At 40.0% G+C, this 20,929-nt stretch overlaps 3 protein-coding genes across 5 annotated transcripts; 1 reads left to right on the plus strand and 2 right to left on the minus strand.

The window, feature by feature from the left end:
• Positions 1-246: 246 nt before the first annotated feature.
• LOC131307697 (pentatricopeptide repeat-containing protein At4g38150-like) lies at positions 247-1,565 on the minus strand. The gene has a single exon (XM_058334345.1). It carries the CDS (start codon positions 1,474-1,476, stop codon positions 580-582), a length of 897 nt encoding a protein of 298 aa, XP_058190328.1. The 5' UTR covers positions 1,477-1,565; the 3' UTR covers positions 247-579.
• A 1,200-nt stretch (positions 1,566-2,765) lies between these two features.
• On the minus strand, positions 2,766-6,992 carry LOC131308326 (uncharacterized). Its single transcript, XM_058335241.1, has 3 exons — positions 6,237-6,992; positions 4,098-4,538; positions 2,766-3,322 (listed from the first exon to the last, which is right to left on the minus strand). Exons 1-3 carry the CDS (start codon positions 6,826-6,828, stop codon positions 3,117-3,119), a joined length of 1,239 nt encoding a protein of 412 aa, XP_058191224.1. The 5' UTR covers positions 6,829-6,992; the 3' UTR covers positions 2,766-3,116.
• Positions 6,993-14,277: 7,285 nt separating this feature from the next.
• Positions 14,278-20,709, plus strand: LOC131308303 (5-formyltetrahydrofolate cyclo-ligase-like protein COG0212). 3 transcript variants are annotated; one of them, XM_058335207.1, is made up of 7 exons: positions 14,288-14,785; positions 15,304-15,394; positions 16,357-16,583; positions 18,038-18,113; positions 18,851-18,919; positions 19,449-19,574; positions 20,344-20,709. In XM_058335207.1, the coding sequence occupies exons 1-7, from the start codon at positions 14,363-14,365 to the stop codon at positions 20,490-20,492; spliced, it is 1,161 nt and encodes a 386-aa protein (XP_058191190.1). In that variant the 5' UTR covers positions 14,288-14,362; the 3' UTR covers positions 20,493-20,709. The 3 variants fall into 3 exon arrangements, with proteins under 3 accessions (XP_058191191.1, XP_058191190.1, XP_058191192.1); XM_058335208.1 differs by lacking the exon at positions 18,851-18,919 and having other exon boundaries at positions 14,278-14,785; XM_058335209.1 differs by lacking the exons at positions 18,038-18,113; positions 18,851-18,919 and having other exon boundaries at positions 14,289-14,785; positions 16,357-16,578.
• The last annotated feature ends 220 nt before the right edge of the window (positions 20,710-20,929 follow it).

Here is a 20,929-nt window from a genome sequence, read left to right on the forward strand (position 1 = left end):
TACGAATCCATACAAGTGCTCAACTCGCAAAGCTCTTTCAATGTTTTAGGTTGTTTTCCTTGGCTCCATCAATATACTCCAAAACATAAGATGATACCCGAGCTTACAAAGCTCTGTCGCTCATTGTATGGAGTTGATGCAAAAACCGCTTACAAAGCTCTGTCGCTCATTGTATGGAGTTGATGCAAAAACCTACTCGCGAAAGGTCAAGCTCATGACACTATGAACCACCACGTTGTCTAAAAATGCAAAATCATGTTCCATGAAACATGGAAAATGCACTGAACTAGCAAGATCAAAGTGTGTAGGTACATGTTCTCAACAAGACAAGAGATGCAGCAAAATTGTATAGGGTCATAGTGGCGGGTCAGAACCCGCAATGTTCCACAAAGACACAACACGATACTCCAAATGTTATCGCTCCAGCATTAGTATAACATTGTCCACACAAAAGCAAAAAAAGTAATTTCTAGTAAATTTTCTAGGTGGATGATCTGTCTATGACCTGCGCCAGAGAGCAGATTAGTTGAGGTGGGCATAGAGCTGGCCCAGACACGGACTATCCTACCAAAAACAAACCTACTTGCCAAAGAGCAAGCTCATGACACTTCTCACCACCGGACCCCTCATGCCCTTCAAAACCTCCCTTACCTCCCTCTCCTCCGACAAAACCCCAAGCCTCTTCATCTCTTCCACCACCTCCCTCCCCCTCTCCTCCCCCCCTTCCCTCACCACCCCCTCCACCACCGCCACAATCGTCCCCGCGTTCACCCTCACCCCCTTCGCCATCATCTCCCCCACAACCCTCCTCCCCTCCTCCACCATCTTCCCATCCCCACACCCCACCAACCCTTTCACCAACACCGAATACGTATACGCATTCGGCATCACCCCACATCCCAGCATCCTCTTGTACACCTTCAAAGCCTCCTTGGCCTGGCCCGCATTTACGTACGCCTCGATCACCGCCGTGTGGGCTACCACGTCTGGCATGTGACCCTCATCTTTAATCTGCTTAAAAAGCTCCAAGGCCTCGTGGGTTAACCCGTCCTTGGACAATCCGTCGAACATCTTGACTGCATTGTTGAACAACCCTTCCGTTCGGATCTTGTGGAAAACTTCTTGCAAGTTAGTCGGGTCGTCAGGCTCCTCTATCGCTGGTTTCTTGTTAAACGGGTCGTACGGCGGCGGCAACTTGCTCTTGTCGACCGCGGGTTTTTTGACTGGTTCGGGATCGGAGTCGGAGTCGGAATCAGAGAGGGAAAAATTGGTCAGTTTGGGGTTTCTTTTGGTGGCGTCGGAGGTGCTGCAGAGTAGTCTGGTAGAAGTAGTAGTAGTAGTAGTAGATGGTGGAGAAAATGGGGAAGGGAGTAGAAGGGATGGGGAGGGGCGGAGGAGACGGGGGAGGAGAGAGAGCGGGGAAGAGGAGCGAGAGAGAAGGAGGAGAGATCGAAATATGGTTGTGGCTGCGGCCATTGTTGTGCTGTGGTGCTCCTCTGCTCGGTGAGTTCTGAAGTGATTTCTGAGGAGAGAATTTATTTTTTATTTTTTGGTTTTTGAAGTTTTGGAGAGAAGAATCTAGAAGGGGGAGAGCGGTTGCGCGCGGTTTTCTGCTAGGGTCGTGTTTGGTTTGCGAAAAATGGAATCACGAGTGTTTGGTTTGCAGCGTACCCCCGTTCCCGCTAACTGATTTTTAGGTTTTTTTCTTGAATATTTTTTAAAATATACTCCCTCCGTCCCATAATATTTGTCCGGTCCGCGAAACGAGGACTACAAAATAATGCATTTCGAGAAAAAATTTAAATTTTTTTCATAAGTTAAAAGAACTCGTCGAGATTTGGTAAATTGTTGAATTTTTGTTCAACTTTTCTTACAAAAATAGTATTATTTTTACGTCTCCGTTTTAAGGACCGGACAAATATGATGGGACGGAGGGAGTATTTACATAAGAGACATAATTTTTTTTCTTTCGTCGAAAAAAATCAATAATACATAAAAATTTGGCGCAAAATAACAATCGTGAAATAAAATTGAACAATGACAAAGCTAAAAAGTTGAACGGGTTAGAATTGCTTTTTGCCACTTCATTATTGCATTAATCTCTTATTTTTAGAATTTGGGTTTTTGGGAGTAAACTTTAACGTTGTTTTTGCCTAAATGCATAATAAAACAAGAACTCGAGAAAACAGATTCTAAAATCATTTTAGAGAAACTCTTTGGATGATGAATCTAAAATCTGTAAATGTATTCTTCACATTATTATTACTAAAGCACTTCAACAGGTTACGATTATAATTCAAAAATTTATAGTCTAAAATCTAGATTTCAAATTTCATAAAGGTAATTAGCTCCCAATTCCCAAACACTCCCTTACAACAGGAAACCGAAACAATCAACTTCCTGCTGCTGGTGCTAGAAATTTTGACGATGTTTTCCGAAAGTTGCGAGCATTTTCAATTTACCAAAGCCAAACGGATTGATGAGTGAAACTTGTTTTCTCCTCCATTGACATATTTGCTCCCCCACCCTACATGCATAATCCATCAAAAAGCTTCTCTCAATCTTCGCTCTCACGGATATTAGTGGATTAAGACGTGTTTCAAAGACCTTTCACGCTTGTGCTCATTCTCCCGCTCCCAACACCCCGCAAGCGAATTAATATGACCTAGCTCTCACCAACATCATCAATGTTCATTTAGATGATTGTTTCCTAAATGGAACCATTCCAAATATAGTAAACTCTAATTTACTATACAATATTGGCAAAAAAAACAAACTCGACAGTGAAAAAAACATACCGGCAACATAGACATTTCTCTACTGAATAGTATGCAATAACCTCAAGGGATCTCCATCTAAAAAAAAAAGTCGACAATGAAAAAAACATACCGGCAACATGGACATTTCTCTGCCGAATAGTACGCAATAACCTCGAGGGATCTCCATCTCGAGAATATAAAAATGTCATATCCATTTCCAAGATGAAAGCAACAGTAACAAAATTGTGAAAGAAGCAGACGAGGCCACTGCTTCAAGTTCTGATCAGTAAGATCTACAAGACCCTCTTGATGAGGTGGGAAAAAATGAGCACTTGGATGAAATGGATTCATTGATTATCACTTGTTGCTTAAATCTGATTCTGCCGGATTGATGTGAGAATCATCAGATGAACCGCTGGAGGTTGGCAAGGCATTGTGCGTGCTTGTATTTGGAAGGTATGAATAAGCAATAACAGAAGTTCCCATTGCCACTGACAGTCCAATACAGCCCCATATCCACTTTCGCCGATTCTGTCTCTTTTGTCGCTGCCTCCGTGCAACCTCTGCGTAATTTGACAGGAAACAATATAGGAATCAAGTAGAGAAACAAGACACCATTACACAAACAACTGTAAGAGAAGCGCCTGCGCATACCATGATGCAGGTGATTACCACTTATACGGGTTGGAATCTTGGGCTAACACAACCCGAAAATTAAATATTGATTCAACAAGGTCAACATAAAGGTATGGCAGAGGCTATAAAAGGGGGGAAAGTGCAAAAGTGGTGAAAAATTCCAAGCTCCCTAGCTCTATCCTCTTCATCCAGTTACAAATGCACTAAGTGTTCAACCACAGGTTCGATGAGAAACATAATTATAACAGAACTTTTCATTACCATTTTATGTCATATGCAATGTTCTATTTACACAAAAAGATCCGGGCTCGAGTATACTTCCTAGTTCCTACTATACTGCCATATCCGAAACAACTCATGCGTTTCTTGACAAGATTCATGAACTACCCATAACCAAAGAAAGTCCTTTCGGCTCTGTTCACTCATAACTCATCAGGAAAAAATCACGATAGAGTTAAGTAGTAGAACCATGAAGTACAAACACTATATGCAAGTGGGGAAATTATGCAATCTTAGAAAGTAATTAACCCCCATTTCAGCACTGAAACCTTGGTTAATTTGTCGCCTGATGTATAGGAACAGAGAAGATGAAGATAAATATGATGCGCTGTCAAGATAATGATTATAGGCCAACTTCCATAGAGTTCCTCTGATAATATCAAAAGCACCAAATGAAGAAAACCAAGGACAAGGATAACATACCCATAACTTCTTGGTTCCTCTGGGACATTTCATGGTTAACGGCCTCATAGTACTGCAATTTGTCTCGCAATCGGGAGATTTCTTGGTCTTTGGATTCAATGATTAACTCTGCAGCTATTTCAGCTTCAGCACGTGCTTGACCCCTTCCTATTGCTTCAGCCACAAATCTAGTAACTTCTAGTTCCTGGCAGCACTGCTCTAGAACATCTATCTCCAGCTGCGTACTAGTGGCATTTGGGGGACTGGGAAATGTTAGCCCTGTTTGGGATAGAAGACTGGCTAGCCTCTGCCACTGACTGTACATCTGAGTAACAGCATGCTCAGCAGTCTTTCGTCTTTCAATCTCCTCAAGAAGACTGAGCCTTGCTGCACGTAGCTCTGACTCAATTTTTGGTCCATATGTGGAGGACAAATTTGAAATAGATCCATCAGAGGAGAATTCTGCAACATCTCAGTTACAGAAAAGCTAGTAAGTGATAACTCAACATCTCCAAATCAAGGCACTCAAACTTGTTCAGAAAGTTGTTACTCCAAACTTCACCCTATCATAAATGACCAACTAGATTGCTGGACATTGGACAAATTAACAGTAAGAGCTCTCTCTCTCTCTCTCTCTCTCTCTCTCTCTCTCTCTCTCTCTCTCTCTCACACACACACACACACACACACAAATAAAAACATAGAAAGAAAATAAAATGGAACAACATACAATAGGTACGGAAAGAAGACGAGGGTAAGACAACTCATACAATATTTGCATGAAGAGTGGGGTACCAACAGGAGAGAATGGACTTGTTCAGGTGTCAAGAGGCAAAACAATAGGCAATGCACGAGTTTAGGTGTCGAGATGTGAGCTAACCTCTCCACAAAGATATAATATTTTACCATGGTATGTTAACCAGACTATCAACTCTAATTAACCAAGTTCCAAAACCTACGAAGGTCATGTGTCGGCATTGCAAGTCAGAATTGCAAGTCTAAGAAATAAGTATACACAAAAATATTAAATTTGATAAAACTTGGCCTTAATCCAATCTTATTATGAATTATCCCATCAATCACAATCATATATTATAATATAAATGCAGAATAAAAATGCTAATGACACATTTACAAGGCACTAGCAACAGAACACCCACCGTTCTCGTAAGGCATACATTGAAAGAGTAGACACATCTATCGAGATTGCTCATGGGACTTCCAAAGAATCCAAACCACTCCAAGCCTAATATAGTTCTATCCCAATCAACTAGAGCTGGCTACGTGAATCCTTTTCACCATTCCACGCTGTCAAAATCTTCTGTGTTTAGATTTAGTAATAGATACTGTCCTTTATCTCCATTTAATGCAACCCAACCGAGCTTACAACAAACAAAAAAGCCGAGCAGAGCTTTAGAATGCTAAAGTTTGTTTAACTTGAGACTCAATGAAAACTTTAGTGGAGCTCGAGCCTAATTGGCCTCTGTTTAAGTTTAGCTCAAGCTAGTTCACGAGCCTTAACGAGCAAAAAATACTACATATTTATGCTAACATACAAGTCTAGTGCTGTAAAAAAAATTCTACATAAAGAAGCTCATACATATATTTATTAAACACAAAAAGTAAAGAAGTTTTCATTAAGTGCATATATAAGTTATACAACCTATACAAGTATAAATCTATACATGTTCAAGTCTATACATGAAATTTTCATTATAGCATAGGTTCATGAGCCTGAGCAGAATACTGTAAGATTCCAGCTCAGCGCTTTCATTAAATGAGCCTAAAATTGATGCTTAAGTTTGGCTTGTTTAATAGACGAATCGAAAATCGAACCCGAACCGACTTTTATGGAGCGGCCAGTTCATTTGCAGCCCTAACCTTAAGTAACTTGGGTTATCCAGATACATGGTGAAACAGCTCAAGTAGTTATATGATTTAATCCTCTTTGATAACTATTTCCCACAGTTACCGACCATAGGCATGCGTTCAAGTTCTTAAAGATCTATATTTCTGTCCCAATAGCCAAGTAAAACATAAGAAAAAACAGCAATTACCACAGGCAAGCGTTCAAGTTCCTAAAGACCTAATTCCACATAACGAAGGAAAGCAAACAATATCGAAAGAGACTATAGATAGAAACGACGGTAACAAACCGACCTTCGTCGGCATCAAAGAATTCTCCCTGATTCGACACAACGCTCCGACACTCAGCTACCTGCCTCCCACACTCCTCCACCACCTCCGTCGTGCTCCCGACACTCGCGGCCTCGCAACGAGGATCCAAAAAATCATCGTCTACAACCTCATCACAACCTCCATTTAGATCATCTCCCTCCCCACCAACAAACTCCTCACCAAACAAATTCTCCTCCACCACTTCCCCAACAACCACCTCGCCACAATCACCACTCGAACTCAAATCCACATCCAAATTCGAATTCAAATTCAGATTCTTCTCGTCGTCTCGAGCCCTAACGACGGCGTCTCTCCCGCGCCGCTTGTGGTTAACGACGTACGGAGACGGGGAGACCGGATCGTACGAGGAGTCCGGGATCGGAGCCGGAGCCGGGGTTATGTACAGAGCGGGAGATATGTATATGTGATTCGGAGCTTGAGCTCTCTTATGATTGCTACCGTCGTCGGTAAGGGAAGAAGGTCTGGCGGTGGCGCGGGGCGGCGAGTCCGAGGGGTTTTTGTGGACGGTGGGCTCGAGCAGGGTCTCCCACGCGATTCTGGTGAAGGTCGGCATGGTGAGAGAGAGAGAGAGAGAGAGAGAGAGTCAGGGGGGGTGCATAGGAAACGAGCTGCGCCGCCTCTGGCAAGGGTTTTTTTAAGAGAGAGAGAGAGGGAGGGAGAGGGGGGGGAATATGTATGGGTGTATGTATAGGTTAGGGGAAAGGAGGAAAAGAGTGTTGACCAAGACAGAGGAGGAGGAGGGCTTCTTCTTTTCTGTTTTTTTTTTCCAACGACCTATGACGTTGGGGATTGCGAAGGGAAGGGGAGACCCAAAAGTGGGGAGAGTATTTTATGGGGTTTGGTTTTGAATTTTGAACATTGTTGGCTTTTACTTCAAGACAAAGAACAAGAAATATGAAGAGGTGGACCATGCCAACAGAGGATAACTTCTTTTACAGTTCAAGAAAAAAAAAAAAAAAGATAACTTTTTTTAATAGTTTTTTTTCAACGGCAAAAAATAAATTTTATTATTAATATTTAAAATTGTTACAAAGATTAATAATGGACAATGATAGCGACGACCCGAGACTTATCTCTTGATTAGCAAGATGCCAACCTTAATAAAAATTGTGAAATGTTTCCATCCTTAGAAGTAATTTGCTGATCAAGAGAAGACACCTGAAAAGCCTAAAGCCCAGATACCTGAGACAAGCCCAACAATTAAACCAGATGAGACGCAGCCCAAAATACCTAAAGGTGTTGTCCCCATCTGAGTCGTCCATGCTTGGTAATGGATGACTCAGATTTCAACTTGACAATGCATGATCGGACGATTGTGATCTGATTGGCTAAAATGAAATCTTAGCCGCCTATTACCGGACATGGACGGGCTTTGTTTGATAGGAGGGATTGGATTAGATGGGATTGTGGTGAGTGGATTATTAGTGAGGAGATTATTTGAGAGTATAGTCCCTCATATACCATATTTGTTTGTGCATGGAATTCAACAACGGACAAGGTTAATCTTCTGTGTCCTACGTTTATTTTGAATACTGCTTCATAATGATTAATGACTTAATTGTCTATATTGCCCCTAGTACAATTTATAGATGAGTGATTATATTTGAATGCAAAAAATTGTCTCTAACCCCGACTACTCTTTACAACAATCTCAATTAATTTGATTCAAAAAAATAAAAAAACTTGATTTTCAATTGACTATGTTGCCTCGAAAGCAATTTACAAACCCACCGGTACCCTTGTTCTTTAGCTTTTTTTTTGTTGTTGTGGCAGTTAGCTTTTTATGATGGCATTTAGCTTCCACAACCCTAAGAGAGGGTTGGCGGATTATGAATCCAATCTCCCAAATCAAACACGCTCCTAGGGGACAAAAGGATTCCCGAGTTCGGACTTTTAGGCTCCGTTTGTTTGGGTGTAAAATGTTTTACAATATAAAATATTTTTTTAGAAAATAAACTTTAAACTTCTATTTTTCAGTGTTTGGTTGACACTTGTAAAATATTTTCAGAAATCAACAAAATAGTGTAGAGAGAGAATGGGGCTTAAACAGTGGAAAGATTTGAGAATATTGGAATTGAACATGGCTCAGAACTAACGATCGGGGAAACTAAGCAGTGAGAATTACAATAGAAGACAGCGGGTTCATTTAAGAAAATAACTTACGGAAAACTTAAGGATAAGTCATTTTCATCCAATTGATGTAAAATATTTTTCTTATTTTTGACACAACCATACACCAGAAAATAGGTAAAACATTTTACCGAAAAATATTTTACGCCCAAACACACAGAGCGTTTGGGTTAATTTTGTTGTTTGAAATTAAGTGTTACTACAAGATACAGTAAATGATTTTCGCCGCCTACTTTTGGGATCCGTATTCTCTCCGTTACATTCAATGGAATCTTCATTCCATTTAAAATAAGAATTTGACACCTCTCTTGTTTTACAATGGACGGACAAGATGAGATTGGCTTCATAATTTTAAGTTTTGAGCAAAACTACACCGATTCGATTATGTAGAGATCCGTATTTTTTTTTTATCATTTGAAATGTTTATTAATTGACTAATTAGGAGAATACGGTTTATTTGGTGGTTATTTGAATTAGGAATTGAAATGAGAAAATTGAAACTTGGGGGAGTGAGTTTGTGATTTAAAAATATGGGAGTATATATAGGGGGTGTATGTATTGTAGGAGATTAATTTTCATCTCCTCATCTCTCTTTCTACCGTCCCTCTCTCTCTCTCATCCGAAACTTCTCCCTCTCCTCTCTTCTCACTCAAAACTCCTCCAAGACCTCAAGAACCTCAAGGATCAACCACCCTTCGGCCCTCCAATCGCGTTCTCGGGCTCAAAATTTCGTGAGTCAAGCTCGAAGGAAAGTTCTTAGTCAATTTCGGAGCTTTGAAAATCAAGAAATCGCTTGGGCTTCGATCAATCGCTTGGGTTTCGTTCAAATCACTTGAGGTAGGAATTTCTTACTCTCTCTATGTGTTTATGGGCTGATTATGTGCTTTGATCGTGCTTGGTTCGTTGTTTGTTGTTGGAGTTTCGTTGTTGAAAAGCTGAAAATCTGCAGAAAAACTCTGTGGTATTGATACCCTCAAAAGGGGTATCGATACCCCCACTCTCCTCTGGACCAGACTCTGGCCAGGTATTGATACCTCGATCAGGGGTATCAATACCTCTTTTCTGTTCCGGATAGATTTGGTTCGTTTGTTTCTTCTCGTGCCCGTTTGAACCCCGAACACTTCAAACACCTTTTGAATAGCTTCAAATCACTTCCAAACTTGATTGTTCGTACCTCGAAAGGTTCATTGACAAATCGATCATTTTGGGCCCTCGTCGTAGCTTAAAAAGGTGTAGAATTAAATAGTTAGGATACTCTATATTATTATATGCTTTTGGTTGATTAAAGTAGATGTTGTGATACGTCTTAATGATCGATATAGACTTGTTAAGCATTGTTAAATGACGTGATGATTGGTGAATTGAGAAATGTACTATGGAGGCGTTATTGAGTACCGTAGGCCATAAAGTATATCGTAGGGTACATCGTTGGTCGATGGGGGTTTTCCTAATGGTCTAAATGAGAATAGAGTAACCCGTACCCTCATGCTTCGTTTTATTGACCTGCCTAGGTTCTTTTGGCACCTAATCTATAAGATTCTCGTTTAGAACCTAGCGGATGATGTGTTGTAGAGTCATTTTTGGGTTCGGTACGTGACATAAGGCATCGTGATAGACTTTGAGGGATAACGTGAACCTAAGGTATTTAATAATGTACAAAAGGACATGTTTATGAGTTTATAATATATTGAATGACGATGAATGAAAGCATGTGACCTTGGGAAGTGTTGTATCTTTGTATTCGGATTGTTAATGCTTATGTGTTTATGTGAGTTGTGAATTTTGAATTGAGGGTCCTGCAACGCAAGGTGTGGTAATGCGGAGACTCTAGAGGGGCCGTTACGCAAGGTGTGGTAAGGCGGAAACCCAGGTAGAAAGAGAGTTCACTGTCACGCATGGGGTGGTAACACAGTTGAATTTCTCATAAAATGAAGAATGTTGAAGTTGATATCAGAAGTATACGTTGTTACTTGAACTGTTTGCTGCTTGAGATGATAACCGTTAAAGAAAGAGATAAACAACTGACTCTACTAAGGATTTGAAAAGAAAGGAACTTGTCTTTTTTTGAAAAATGATTTTTATTAAAATCATCCGGCTATTCTTGAGCGAATCAACGGTTTTCGGTATTCGTGCGCAGAATCAACGGACTCCGGCTATTCAAACTCGAATCAACGGAGTTTGACCCGTAGAGGTCCAGAGTATTTCTCAAAATTATTTTGAAAATCAAAAAGGAATGTTTTCTTTTATGAAAAGAGACTTGATGGTAAATGGTAAAGGATGGGAAAGTCAAGTGTGACATTCATTTGAGGAGACTTGAATTGGTTTGAGAAATTGTCGTTGTCATTTTGATTGATGTGTGTTTAACGCTACCTCTAGATTGATGTATAAATGGCTAGGCATATCTATAAGACGTATTGAATTCCGTAGTCATTGTTCGTCGGTTTATTGTGCCTTTGTGCTTTCGATCGTTCATTGAAAATCATTCACTCTTATTGCACGTTTCATCGCATTTACATATAGCTTGAGTACAGAAATTTCTACTGGGCTAGTGTAGCTCAACCTATCATTTTCAAGTATATCTCAAAGACCTTGACGCGAAGTGCATATATGGTGTGCATGCTTGATCTCATCTCTTTTGAAAGCCGCCGAGAAGTGATTTCATCATCTTTTGTATGATCTCTTGGAAAGATGAAATTGTAAATTTATTTGAAGTCTTTTAATTTCAGATATTATGTAACCTCTAAATTTTACTCTTTTAACTAGCTATGAAATTTGGGCCGTGGTGCCAATGTTGTAAATGTTTAAACTTGAGAAACTTGATTTGTAAATAATCTTTTGAAAATTCTCTTTTGGGTATAATATATATATTGTGCGAGGATCATTTATTGAAATGGATTATTTATTTATGTTGAAAATTGAGGGCGTGACAAATTACCTCATTAAAGTTATAAATTATCTTTTACACTTAAGCAAAAAACACTAATTATATGTCAAAGTGTCCCGCTGCACCTGAATTAAGTTGGTGCATGCTGCACTTGCAAAACCCAAAGCCTAAAATTGGCCAATTACCAGCTGCAGCAGTCATCGTCCCTGCCCCTCTCTCCGGCCCCTTCACTTTACTAGCTCGTTATTCACTTGCAAATCCAAATCTAGCTATGATTTCCTTTTCTTTTACATGTCATGCGCTTAGTTTGATTACATTGACTATTGAAATTGGCCTAGTTATATTAAAAGTTACGAAGCCGGGCTCATATTGTTCGTCCATTCTAAAATAGGTGGGGTGTCAAGTCCTTATCTAGTGGAACGAAGATCTCCATTCCATACGTGGAATGGAGAGGATGTGGATCGATCCCTACTTTTGTCTGTTGAAGGGTGATTTGCTCCTTAAGCCTCCCTTTTATTGGAGTTTCCTCCATATCCCTGTTATTGTCCTCTTGACTCTGGGCGCCTATCTCTCCCCCTTTTCCCTTCTCTAATTTGGCGTTCGTCTCCCTTTCTCTGGCTCGATCTCCCGGTCTTTAACATGACGTTCACAACGGCAAGCTTCCTCCTTCTCGCGCGCCCATTTCACTTTGGCATGTCGTTGCCACGGTCATCTTCATTTTCATGCCTTCGGGAGGTTTCCTGAACCTGGTTCATCTTCTGCTTAAGGAGTCTTAACTCCTCCCCAAGTTCGTCCAGTCATGCGAGCAGTTGCTTGTTCATCTTCCAAATGCACAGCTCCAGCTCGTCCCCATCCATATCCCTTCTAGGCTTCTATTTGTTTGGGGTTTCCGACTCTAGCCCTATCCTCCCATCCTATCTGACTTCTGACTCTCTTCGAACCATGCATGAACATTGCTTCCTTCAGTACTTCTCTCAACTTTCCCACTTATTTCACCGGAAATCTCGTTTCTTCGTGAAGCGTTGGCTAGGACATCGTCTTCCATGGCATTTGTTGGCAACTTAAAGAATGACTCTCACTGTGGTTGCCAATTGTGGAGGCTTGATTTATTAGGACTCCCCTTTGTACTGAGATTTACCCTTTGAGCTCCTGCTCGGCCAATGCCTTAAGTCGAGACCTTCAACATGATGCTTCGGCATTAATCATCTTTCGAGAAATTCATCTCTCTCGGACGTTGAACTACATTCGAGGTGGCTATCGACAGAGCTGGTAGTTGGAATTAGAAATCGGTTGCTAAATTGATGTTATTAGTCAATTGAACTTGGTTGTTGACTGTATCCGAGATAATTTGCAGACTTTTCTGAAATACTTTGACGTCTCTAGATAAATTTGACTTCTCTTGATAATTTTGTTTTAATGTCGATTATGTTTGCTTAGGACCTCTTTGGCCTAATCTTTTATAGGAGTAGGTTTTTTAACACATTTTTTTTTGTTGTTTTCTCTTAATCTTTATAATATTCGGGTGGGTCAAAATTTTTACATCATATTTTTTCGTTTCGACGAGATGAACCGAAAAAGTATAAATTGGAAAATTTTCAAAAGAATTAATAATCACATTCCCTTTTTATAATTCATATTCTATTTTTTGTCTTTATTCACTTGAATTTACTATGTTACCTTTTATTTAATACACTTTTTCACACATTTAAAAATAATATTGTAAATTCACGTGGATAAAAAAAGAGAGTGACAAAATCATTTTTCATAATTAAAAGGAAAGTGTGAAATTCATTTTTTCTTAAAAAACCCGTGGAAAAACTCCTAAAAATTGGAGCCGGATCTCCCGTCCAAATTTGTCTATCCCACTCTCCTGTCCCAGTCCTCTAAACGCGCCACATGTCCACTTCCCCTGTCCAACTAACGGAGCTACTTGCCCAGTTACTCTAAGTTATTTCCTATTCCTTTTTAGGTTCCCCACTTCTCCGGTCCAAAATACTATTCTCCTGTCCTACTCCTCTATTTTGCATCATGTTTTTTCTCTGGTGTGCACTATTTATACTATAAACATAGTATAAACACATTAAGATAAAAAAACATAAAATTTGAAAACTCAATGTGATAAGTTAGATTTTTTTTAATCGAAGTATATTCCATTAAAATGCGGAACGGCACTTACAACGATTTCATCCGAAAATAGTGACAAGGAAAAACGACACCAACCCATCACAGAGAAATAACACATGAAAAGCAACAATCTGTCCATTTTTTTTAATCGAAGTATATTCCATTAATATGCCAAACGGCACTTACGGCAATTCCATCCGAAAATAGTGGTAAGGAAAAACAACACCAACCCATCACAGAGAAATTACACATGAAAACCAACAATCTGTCGATTTTTTCTAATCGAAGTATATTCCATTAATATGCCAAACGGCACTTACAATGATTCCATCCGAAAATAGTAGCAAGAAAAAACAACACCAACCCATGGCAGAGAAATTACACATGAAAAGCCAACAATCTGTCCATCTAGCCGCCTCAAGAGCCACTGATTTCAATCTCCATGCTGTGTTTGCTCTGTTTTCTCCATGCTCTCTGTTTCTCCCTCTTCTTTTTATTTCTTCGCTCAATACGGAAGTGCCATAGGTGGGTTAATGATAAACCCTAAAAGAAACAAAAAGAGACTTTTTGTCTCCCAATTTTTCACACCAGAAGTGTAAAAGGGTATAGGAAACAGAGTAGTTGGATTTTAACTGAGAAACTAACGCTGTTAGAGGGGCGAAAGGAATGGATACGTGGCACAAGTATAGGACTGGGACAGGGAGTGGGACAGACAAATTTGGACAGGGGATCCGGTGCCCTAAAAATTAGGACACAGGCCATGCTTTATTCACGTCCCACGTACGGGCTATATAATCCGGAGAAAATACAGATGAGGTACCAGCGCACGATAACAACAATGCATCCCACATTTTGAGCCGTCCATTTGTTTCCTCTCACCCCTTTCCAACTCACTCCAAACATCCATCACAGATTCTCTCTCTCTCTCTCTCTCTCTCTCTCTGTCTCAATGGACGCCATCCTATTTGGAGGGGCTTCATCTGCGCTTACGACAATCAACAATACCTGCAAATCTCTCTCTTCCTTCACCCTTCCTCTCTCTAGAAACCAATTCACATTCAACAAGTACTACTATATTCGGAATTCTCCTCACAAGGTGGAGAGCAGCAGAGGAAAAGGCAGACACGACGTCGCTTTCGGCGGCGAGGCGGCCTACGAGGCCGAGCGGCTAGGACTCGACGCCGAGGCGCGGAAATCGATGGCCGAGGCGTCGGAGAGAGAGGCCGCCGACGGGACCAACCCGAGTGCTTGGAAATGGGCGATACGAAAGCGGGTTTGGGACACGATGGAGGCCAACAACGTGGCCCGCTTCCCTCGGCCCGTTCACCACCGTATCCCAAACTTCGTTGGCGCTTCAGCCGCTGCTAATAAGGTTCATATAAAAGTGATTCCGACGATTTTTTTTGCACTCCAAAATTTGTCGTTGTTTAGTGCTTTAATTAAATTGAGATTGACTTCACGGAGCGGCCGTGATTCCCTTGTTCACGGAACCGCGCGATTTCGGGCAGTCCATTTTGGCTCTGAACGTTCGGTTTTCAATAAAACTTTTTCGTTGAAAATAGGGAAACGGACGCCCGCGATTCACGGAAAGCTCAGTTAAAAAGTTTTTCTCATTTAAAGGTCGGTTAGGGGTTTAATCCCTCCTAAGGTGTCAGATCAACTCCTTTGGATTTGGAGCCGGTCCATACTGGCTTTCTATTGGAGGGATTAGTCACGAATGATTAATGGAGGTGCGCGTGAGCTGGCCAGACACCTGGCTTATTAAAAAAAAATTGCGCATAACACAAACACTGAAAGGCGAATTTTGGAATGCATTTATAAGAGGCTGGAGTGCAAAAATCGTTTTTCAAATTAATTTGGACTGATTGCATTGTGAAAATCTTATGGCAGTTAAGTGAATTGGATGTGTTCCGAGCGTCCAAGTGTGTAAAGGTGAATCCAGATTCGCCGCAAAAGCAAGTCAGACTCCTTACACTTGAGGGTGAGTATACTGTTATTCTGCTATAGATTCGCAAATTCTATGACTTACTAATCAGTTTTCAATGAATGAACTCCTGTATTTCATTTAGGAGAAAATTTCTTTTATATCCCTTCGACTTTAACCAAAAATTCATTTTGGTCTTTCACCTTTCAATTTCGGCATAAAAATATTCGACTTTTCAATTTTTTTCAATGTCATCCTTCAGGGATATATACATATATATACACGAAAAATAGAGTGTTTGGATCAAGCACCCTATACACACTGGATGCTGTTGATTTCCGTGTTGGCCCCCCTTTTTTTTTATAGAATTTTTGGACTGCTCGGATCAGCCGACCGGTGGCTGGAGACGGCCTGGCGCAGCCGTCGGTCCCTATATCAAGACTCAAAGAAAACGGATTCCTTCTAAAGGATGACATTGAAAAAAATTGGAAAGTCGAAGTATTTTTATGCTGAAATTAAAAGATGAAGGACCAAAATGAATTTTTGGTCAAAGTCGAAGGGATATAAAAGAAAATTTCCCTTCATTTAGCGTTTGTGAAGTCTTATCACTTTTATAATTACTGGACACCTAACGACATGTATTAAGGTAGTTCATTAATGCAAACCTAGTGTAGGCAATGTTTTTTTTTTTTTTTTGATAACGAGTGTAGGCAATGTTATGCTGGTTACTTTTGCTGCTGATATTGTCACCTTCTTTTTAATGGGATAACATGATGAAATCTAGTGCAAGCTGTGAATGTAGCCGATTTTGTTGAACAATATATATTCGTGTGTCGTTTTGACTTTTGAGTTTGGCTAATTGTATTAGGCAGGCAGTTTTATGTGTATAGGTTGCGTTGACAACTCTGTATTTGTGGTTTGTTGTCCTTAGTTGTTTGCATCTGGAATTGGTGACAGCTAGTATTGTTAAGTTCTATGATTCCGTGCCCTGACCAGCGACCACCCTCATTTGTATGCAGGTGGAAAGACGTTATTAACTCCTCAACCACGTCTAAGGACAGGCTTTTTCTCAATCGTTGAATCGCATATGCTAACTCCTAGTACCCTCAATGAGGCATGCACTTCTGTTGGCGTTGCCAAGTATGGAAGGCCGATTGGATTAGATGAAAAGATAAAGGTGGATCTGATTGTTATTGGTTCAGTGGCTGTTGACCCAAACACGGGTGCTCGACTTGGCAAGGGTGAGGTATATCAGTTTCGTCATTGGATAACATTTTAGACCAGCGAACATGTGAGGTTGCTGTAGTGGACTTGGAATTATGGTTGGCCAGACATTTGAGTAACTTGTGCTGACAATTAACTCGTCTATGCATATATTGTTATGCTGCTGCCATCACACATGAATTCTGTGGAAGTGTCATTTGTAAAGAAAGAGGAGGCACCTTCTGCTTTTTCCCGAGGGTGGGAGCTAATCAATGTATCCTCTGGGGGAAATTCCCTTGCTTTGAATTTCTTGCTTCGAATATTATGTTTAAGCATTTTAATTACGACTGAAAGGGGTCCATGTGTCATGTCATCGCCTTAAAATAGGCACACACACAGTGAGAGAATCTTTTTAGACCAGCTTGTAGTGTCACTATATCTTACTATGATTCTCAATTCTCACTATTCCTCAAATGAGGGGCAAAGTTTTGAACCTCACACTAGGGACAGAGAAGAACGTGGATATTTTTTTGTGTAATTCCATGGAAGTGATTAGACTGTGTTTTTTTAGTTGAATAGTTGGTGCTTAGGTGAGGTTGTGGGATACGTGTCTAACAATTCTACAAATTTAAAACACTTGGATCCTCTGGTTTTTATTTATTGGGTGAGAAATATAATTATGACATTAGGTGAAAAAATCGCTCAGTTTATCTTGGATGGAAATGGTTCTACTTTTTTACATGGACTTGGCAGTTGGTCTAATGGTCGGTAGAAGTAGTTTGTGTTGTGAGATCTTGGGTGCAAGCTAATGGAGCAGCATTGAAACCCTGCTAGTAATATAACACATTAACCTCCTAAAATCCTAATCTCGAAAAAGAAAAACAAATTTTTTTTATATGTATGGAAAAAGAGAAATTCCATATTTTCTCTTTAATCTGTTTGACTTATACATATGTATAACCAATATAAATGAAATAAGTGAGTGTCAGTTGCGTCCCATACGCATACCTATCTTTTGGATGCATATCCCAATATTTTAAGGTTTCAGTTTTGGAAGATCTGAGTTTGGACAGGCACCCTGCAACTGATAATTGTGCAGAAAGTCGTGCAATATGGGCAGTTGGATACAATATTTAACAATGTTTGAAGAAGGACAAATTCACTTTGGATAGTAAGAAAGAAATCTAGTCTCCCACATGCATGGCTTAAATATCTCCAAAGCCCCTCAGTCTTCTTTAATTTTAAGTCAACTTCTGAAGGAGTAGCATCTGATATCAGTAGACATTCTAATATGATAGAGAACATTTGTGATGGACACAGGATACAATCACTTATATCCAGCTTTTTGACTCACTTTCTTATGCCCTCATAGTAAATATTAGGGAGGAACTCACACCCAATTCTCATACATATCTCCTTGTAAGCTTGTTTGGGTGCATTCAGAATTTACGAGGACTTGTACTTTTTCCATTGATAAGAAGAAAACAATTTCTGCAGGGATTTGCTGAACTAGAGTATGGGATGCTAAGGTACATGGGTGCAATTGATGATTCAACACCAGTTGTCACATCTGGTGAGAATTGTTCAAGTTATTTTCTTGCTAAAATAAGAGAATGGAAGAGACAATAAGACAACAGAGAGAACATGGCAAGGAGAGAGGAGAGAGAGTTGAAGACAAGAAGAGAGATAGAGAGACCTACTTTTTATAGTTTGGGTACTGTAACAAATTAACAATTATAGTTTCAATGCACTAAAACTTTTGATTTTATAATTCCAAACCACTTGAAATGTTTTTATATATAATTGCTTTTTCTTCGCCCTATAGTCTATTGAGCATGTCCTTGGGGAGCCCGAGCAGGGGACAGTGTCCAACTGAAAATAATGCAAAAAAATTTGGACACTTAAAATTTGGGTGTCACATGTCCGGAGCATGTCGGGAGAGGACTGAAATAATGCAAATTGAGTGTCAGACATGGTGTTCGGAGCGTGTCCCGAGCTTGTCTGTGTCTGTGTCTAGAGAGCGTCCGACACCGGTACGTTGCCTTTGACGATGTGTCCGTACTACATAGGACAAGACTATGCATGAAATTCCCTTTCCTTTGTGCCTTAATCTTACTTCATTGTGATTCCTATGTTATGGATCATTTGTTTACCACTTGACCCGCAAACGAGGGTCGTATCTGTGGCGAAATGTCCCACGTTGGTTAATTCTATTTCTTCCTCCAAACTAGTATATGAGCATGGGTGATCTCTTCACCCATTGCCAACTTGTTTGGAATTTGGATGCTTTAACGTATTTTGATACCCCAGGCACTACGAAACGCAGTTTGATTCCCTCAGGTGCTGTTACGTGTTTCTCCATATTTGAGCAACTAGAAAGTTGGTTTTCAACATGAGCATAAAGTTTCCAACTTAGAATGTATTCTAGCTTGGGTATTGCAAAGAATGGTTGCATGCTATTAACCTAAGTAGATTTCCAAGTTGAGGTATTATTCAATGAATGAGAAGTTCAAATTCCTTGGAGCATGATGAATGTTCATCTTATGATGTACATAAACGGAAAATATTATTGTTTAAAACTGTAACTTGAAGACCGCCTTCAGTGTTAGCAGTGGTAATGTGCGAAGAAACACGGTGAGTGTTATACTTCTACTTCCATCTGTACTATGCTATTAAGAAGTGCCATTTGAATAGCATGAAAATAACAACCCTTACTCAAATGGGCTACGCGACTCCCATACAGGCATTTTCAGGACATCTGACTATATTCCTCTTATCAGGACATCTGACTATATTCCACATCCTTTTCGGTGTGATATTGTGGTCAAACTACTGTGATATTGCAATCTTTCTAATGTTTGAGTTCCAAGTATATTTCTTTCCAGATGGCTAACATCTGCTGCTGCAGTGCATGACCAACAATTGGTAGATGATATTCCAGTTGAGAAGCTATTAATCCATGATGTACCGGTTGACATCATATGCACTCCAACGCAAGTTATTTTTACCAGAACACAAATCCCAAAGCCTCAAGGTAAGCTAGACTCCTCATTCTTTTTTCTTCTTTTTTTATCGGCGGAAGTCAGAAATGTTAGAATAGTTAGATTAGCAACTTGGAAGAGGAGTTGAACTCCTGACCTCCTTTCTCCTAGCGTTTAAGTGCACCCCTTAATGTCGTTGGGCCAAAGGCATCTTAGCACTAGACTAATCATTCTGGCTCTTAATTCGTCAGCTAGTATCAAGTTTCTCTCTTAGAGGGATGATCAGATATTTTTAGACTCATTTTTATGGACAAGTCGTGACCACTACTACTTGAGGGGATCAAGCGACCTCCTTGGAGTTAGAAAATGTGCTAAATTTTTAATATTATTCAAAATGCAATTTGGGTTTTCTTTAATATTGTCTGTACTCAGTAGCACAAAGTCAAAATGAATAAAGTCCACTTATATTTGTGAATAATTAGAGAGTATAAGCTATAGCTCAACAAAATCCATTAATCCAGACCCAATAAATTTCTAACTAAGATAAACACCCAACACACCAACCCACCGCCAACCCCCCACCCCACCCCCCCCCCCCCCCCCCCCCCCCCCCCCCCCTTAAGTGTATATGGTTTTATATTAAGTGTATATGGTTTTATATTACAAAAATTTCCAATATCTTTTTGTCACTGCTGAACTCAAATCATGGAACCGCTCCTGACATGACACAAGAAATGTGCTTGCCTGTCTGATCACTGTCTTCCTTCCTAATTTGTACCCAAGAAGTAAGGCATATGTAAGAAACGTTTTTTCATGTTCTAGGGATTTATTGGGACAAATTATCTCCTGAGAAACTGGGTCAAATTCGGGTACTTCGGGAGCTAAAGAGAAAAATTGAAGAGGAAACTGGACAGAAGCTTCCTAGTGGTTCATCAGAGAAACTCCCACCTACAGCTCAACGCCGGCGCTAATTTCTGTCAAAAGATGATTGCAACCTTTTAAGTTTTGACGTTGATGATTCTTGAAATTTTATGCATTTTGAGTAAGAAAATAGAGTTGACGATAGTGTAAATATAGTTGCATTGGTGTGTACATTCTCTGTGTATAATTTGAATGGATATTCTATTTCATTTCTGATTGCTAATGGGACCTGAATTAGCGTCAGTTCTAAGCAAGCAATTATTTTTTGGTTGGGGTTTTGGACATTGCATTTACCCAGTAGTTGAACTAAGAGGTGGCAATTTGGTTGGGGTCTTTATGTGAAATCTGTCCAGACCGAATCAATCCACACCTTTTGGTTTTTGTCCGTAGATTAATGGTCCGGACACGGATTGAAAAATTAGAAAACTATGACTCGCAGTTCAGTCCACGGATTTAGGATTTTTAATATGAAACCGTACATTAACCG

Source organism: Rhododendron vialii, chromosome 11a, assembly GCF_030253575.1.
Source record: "Rhododendron vialii isolate Sample 1 chromosome 11a, ASM3025357v1".
Lineage (NCBI taxonomy): Eukaryota > Viridiplantae > Streptophyta > Magnoliopsida > Ericales > Ericaceae > Rhododendron > Rhododendron vialii.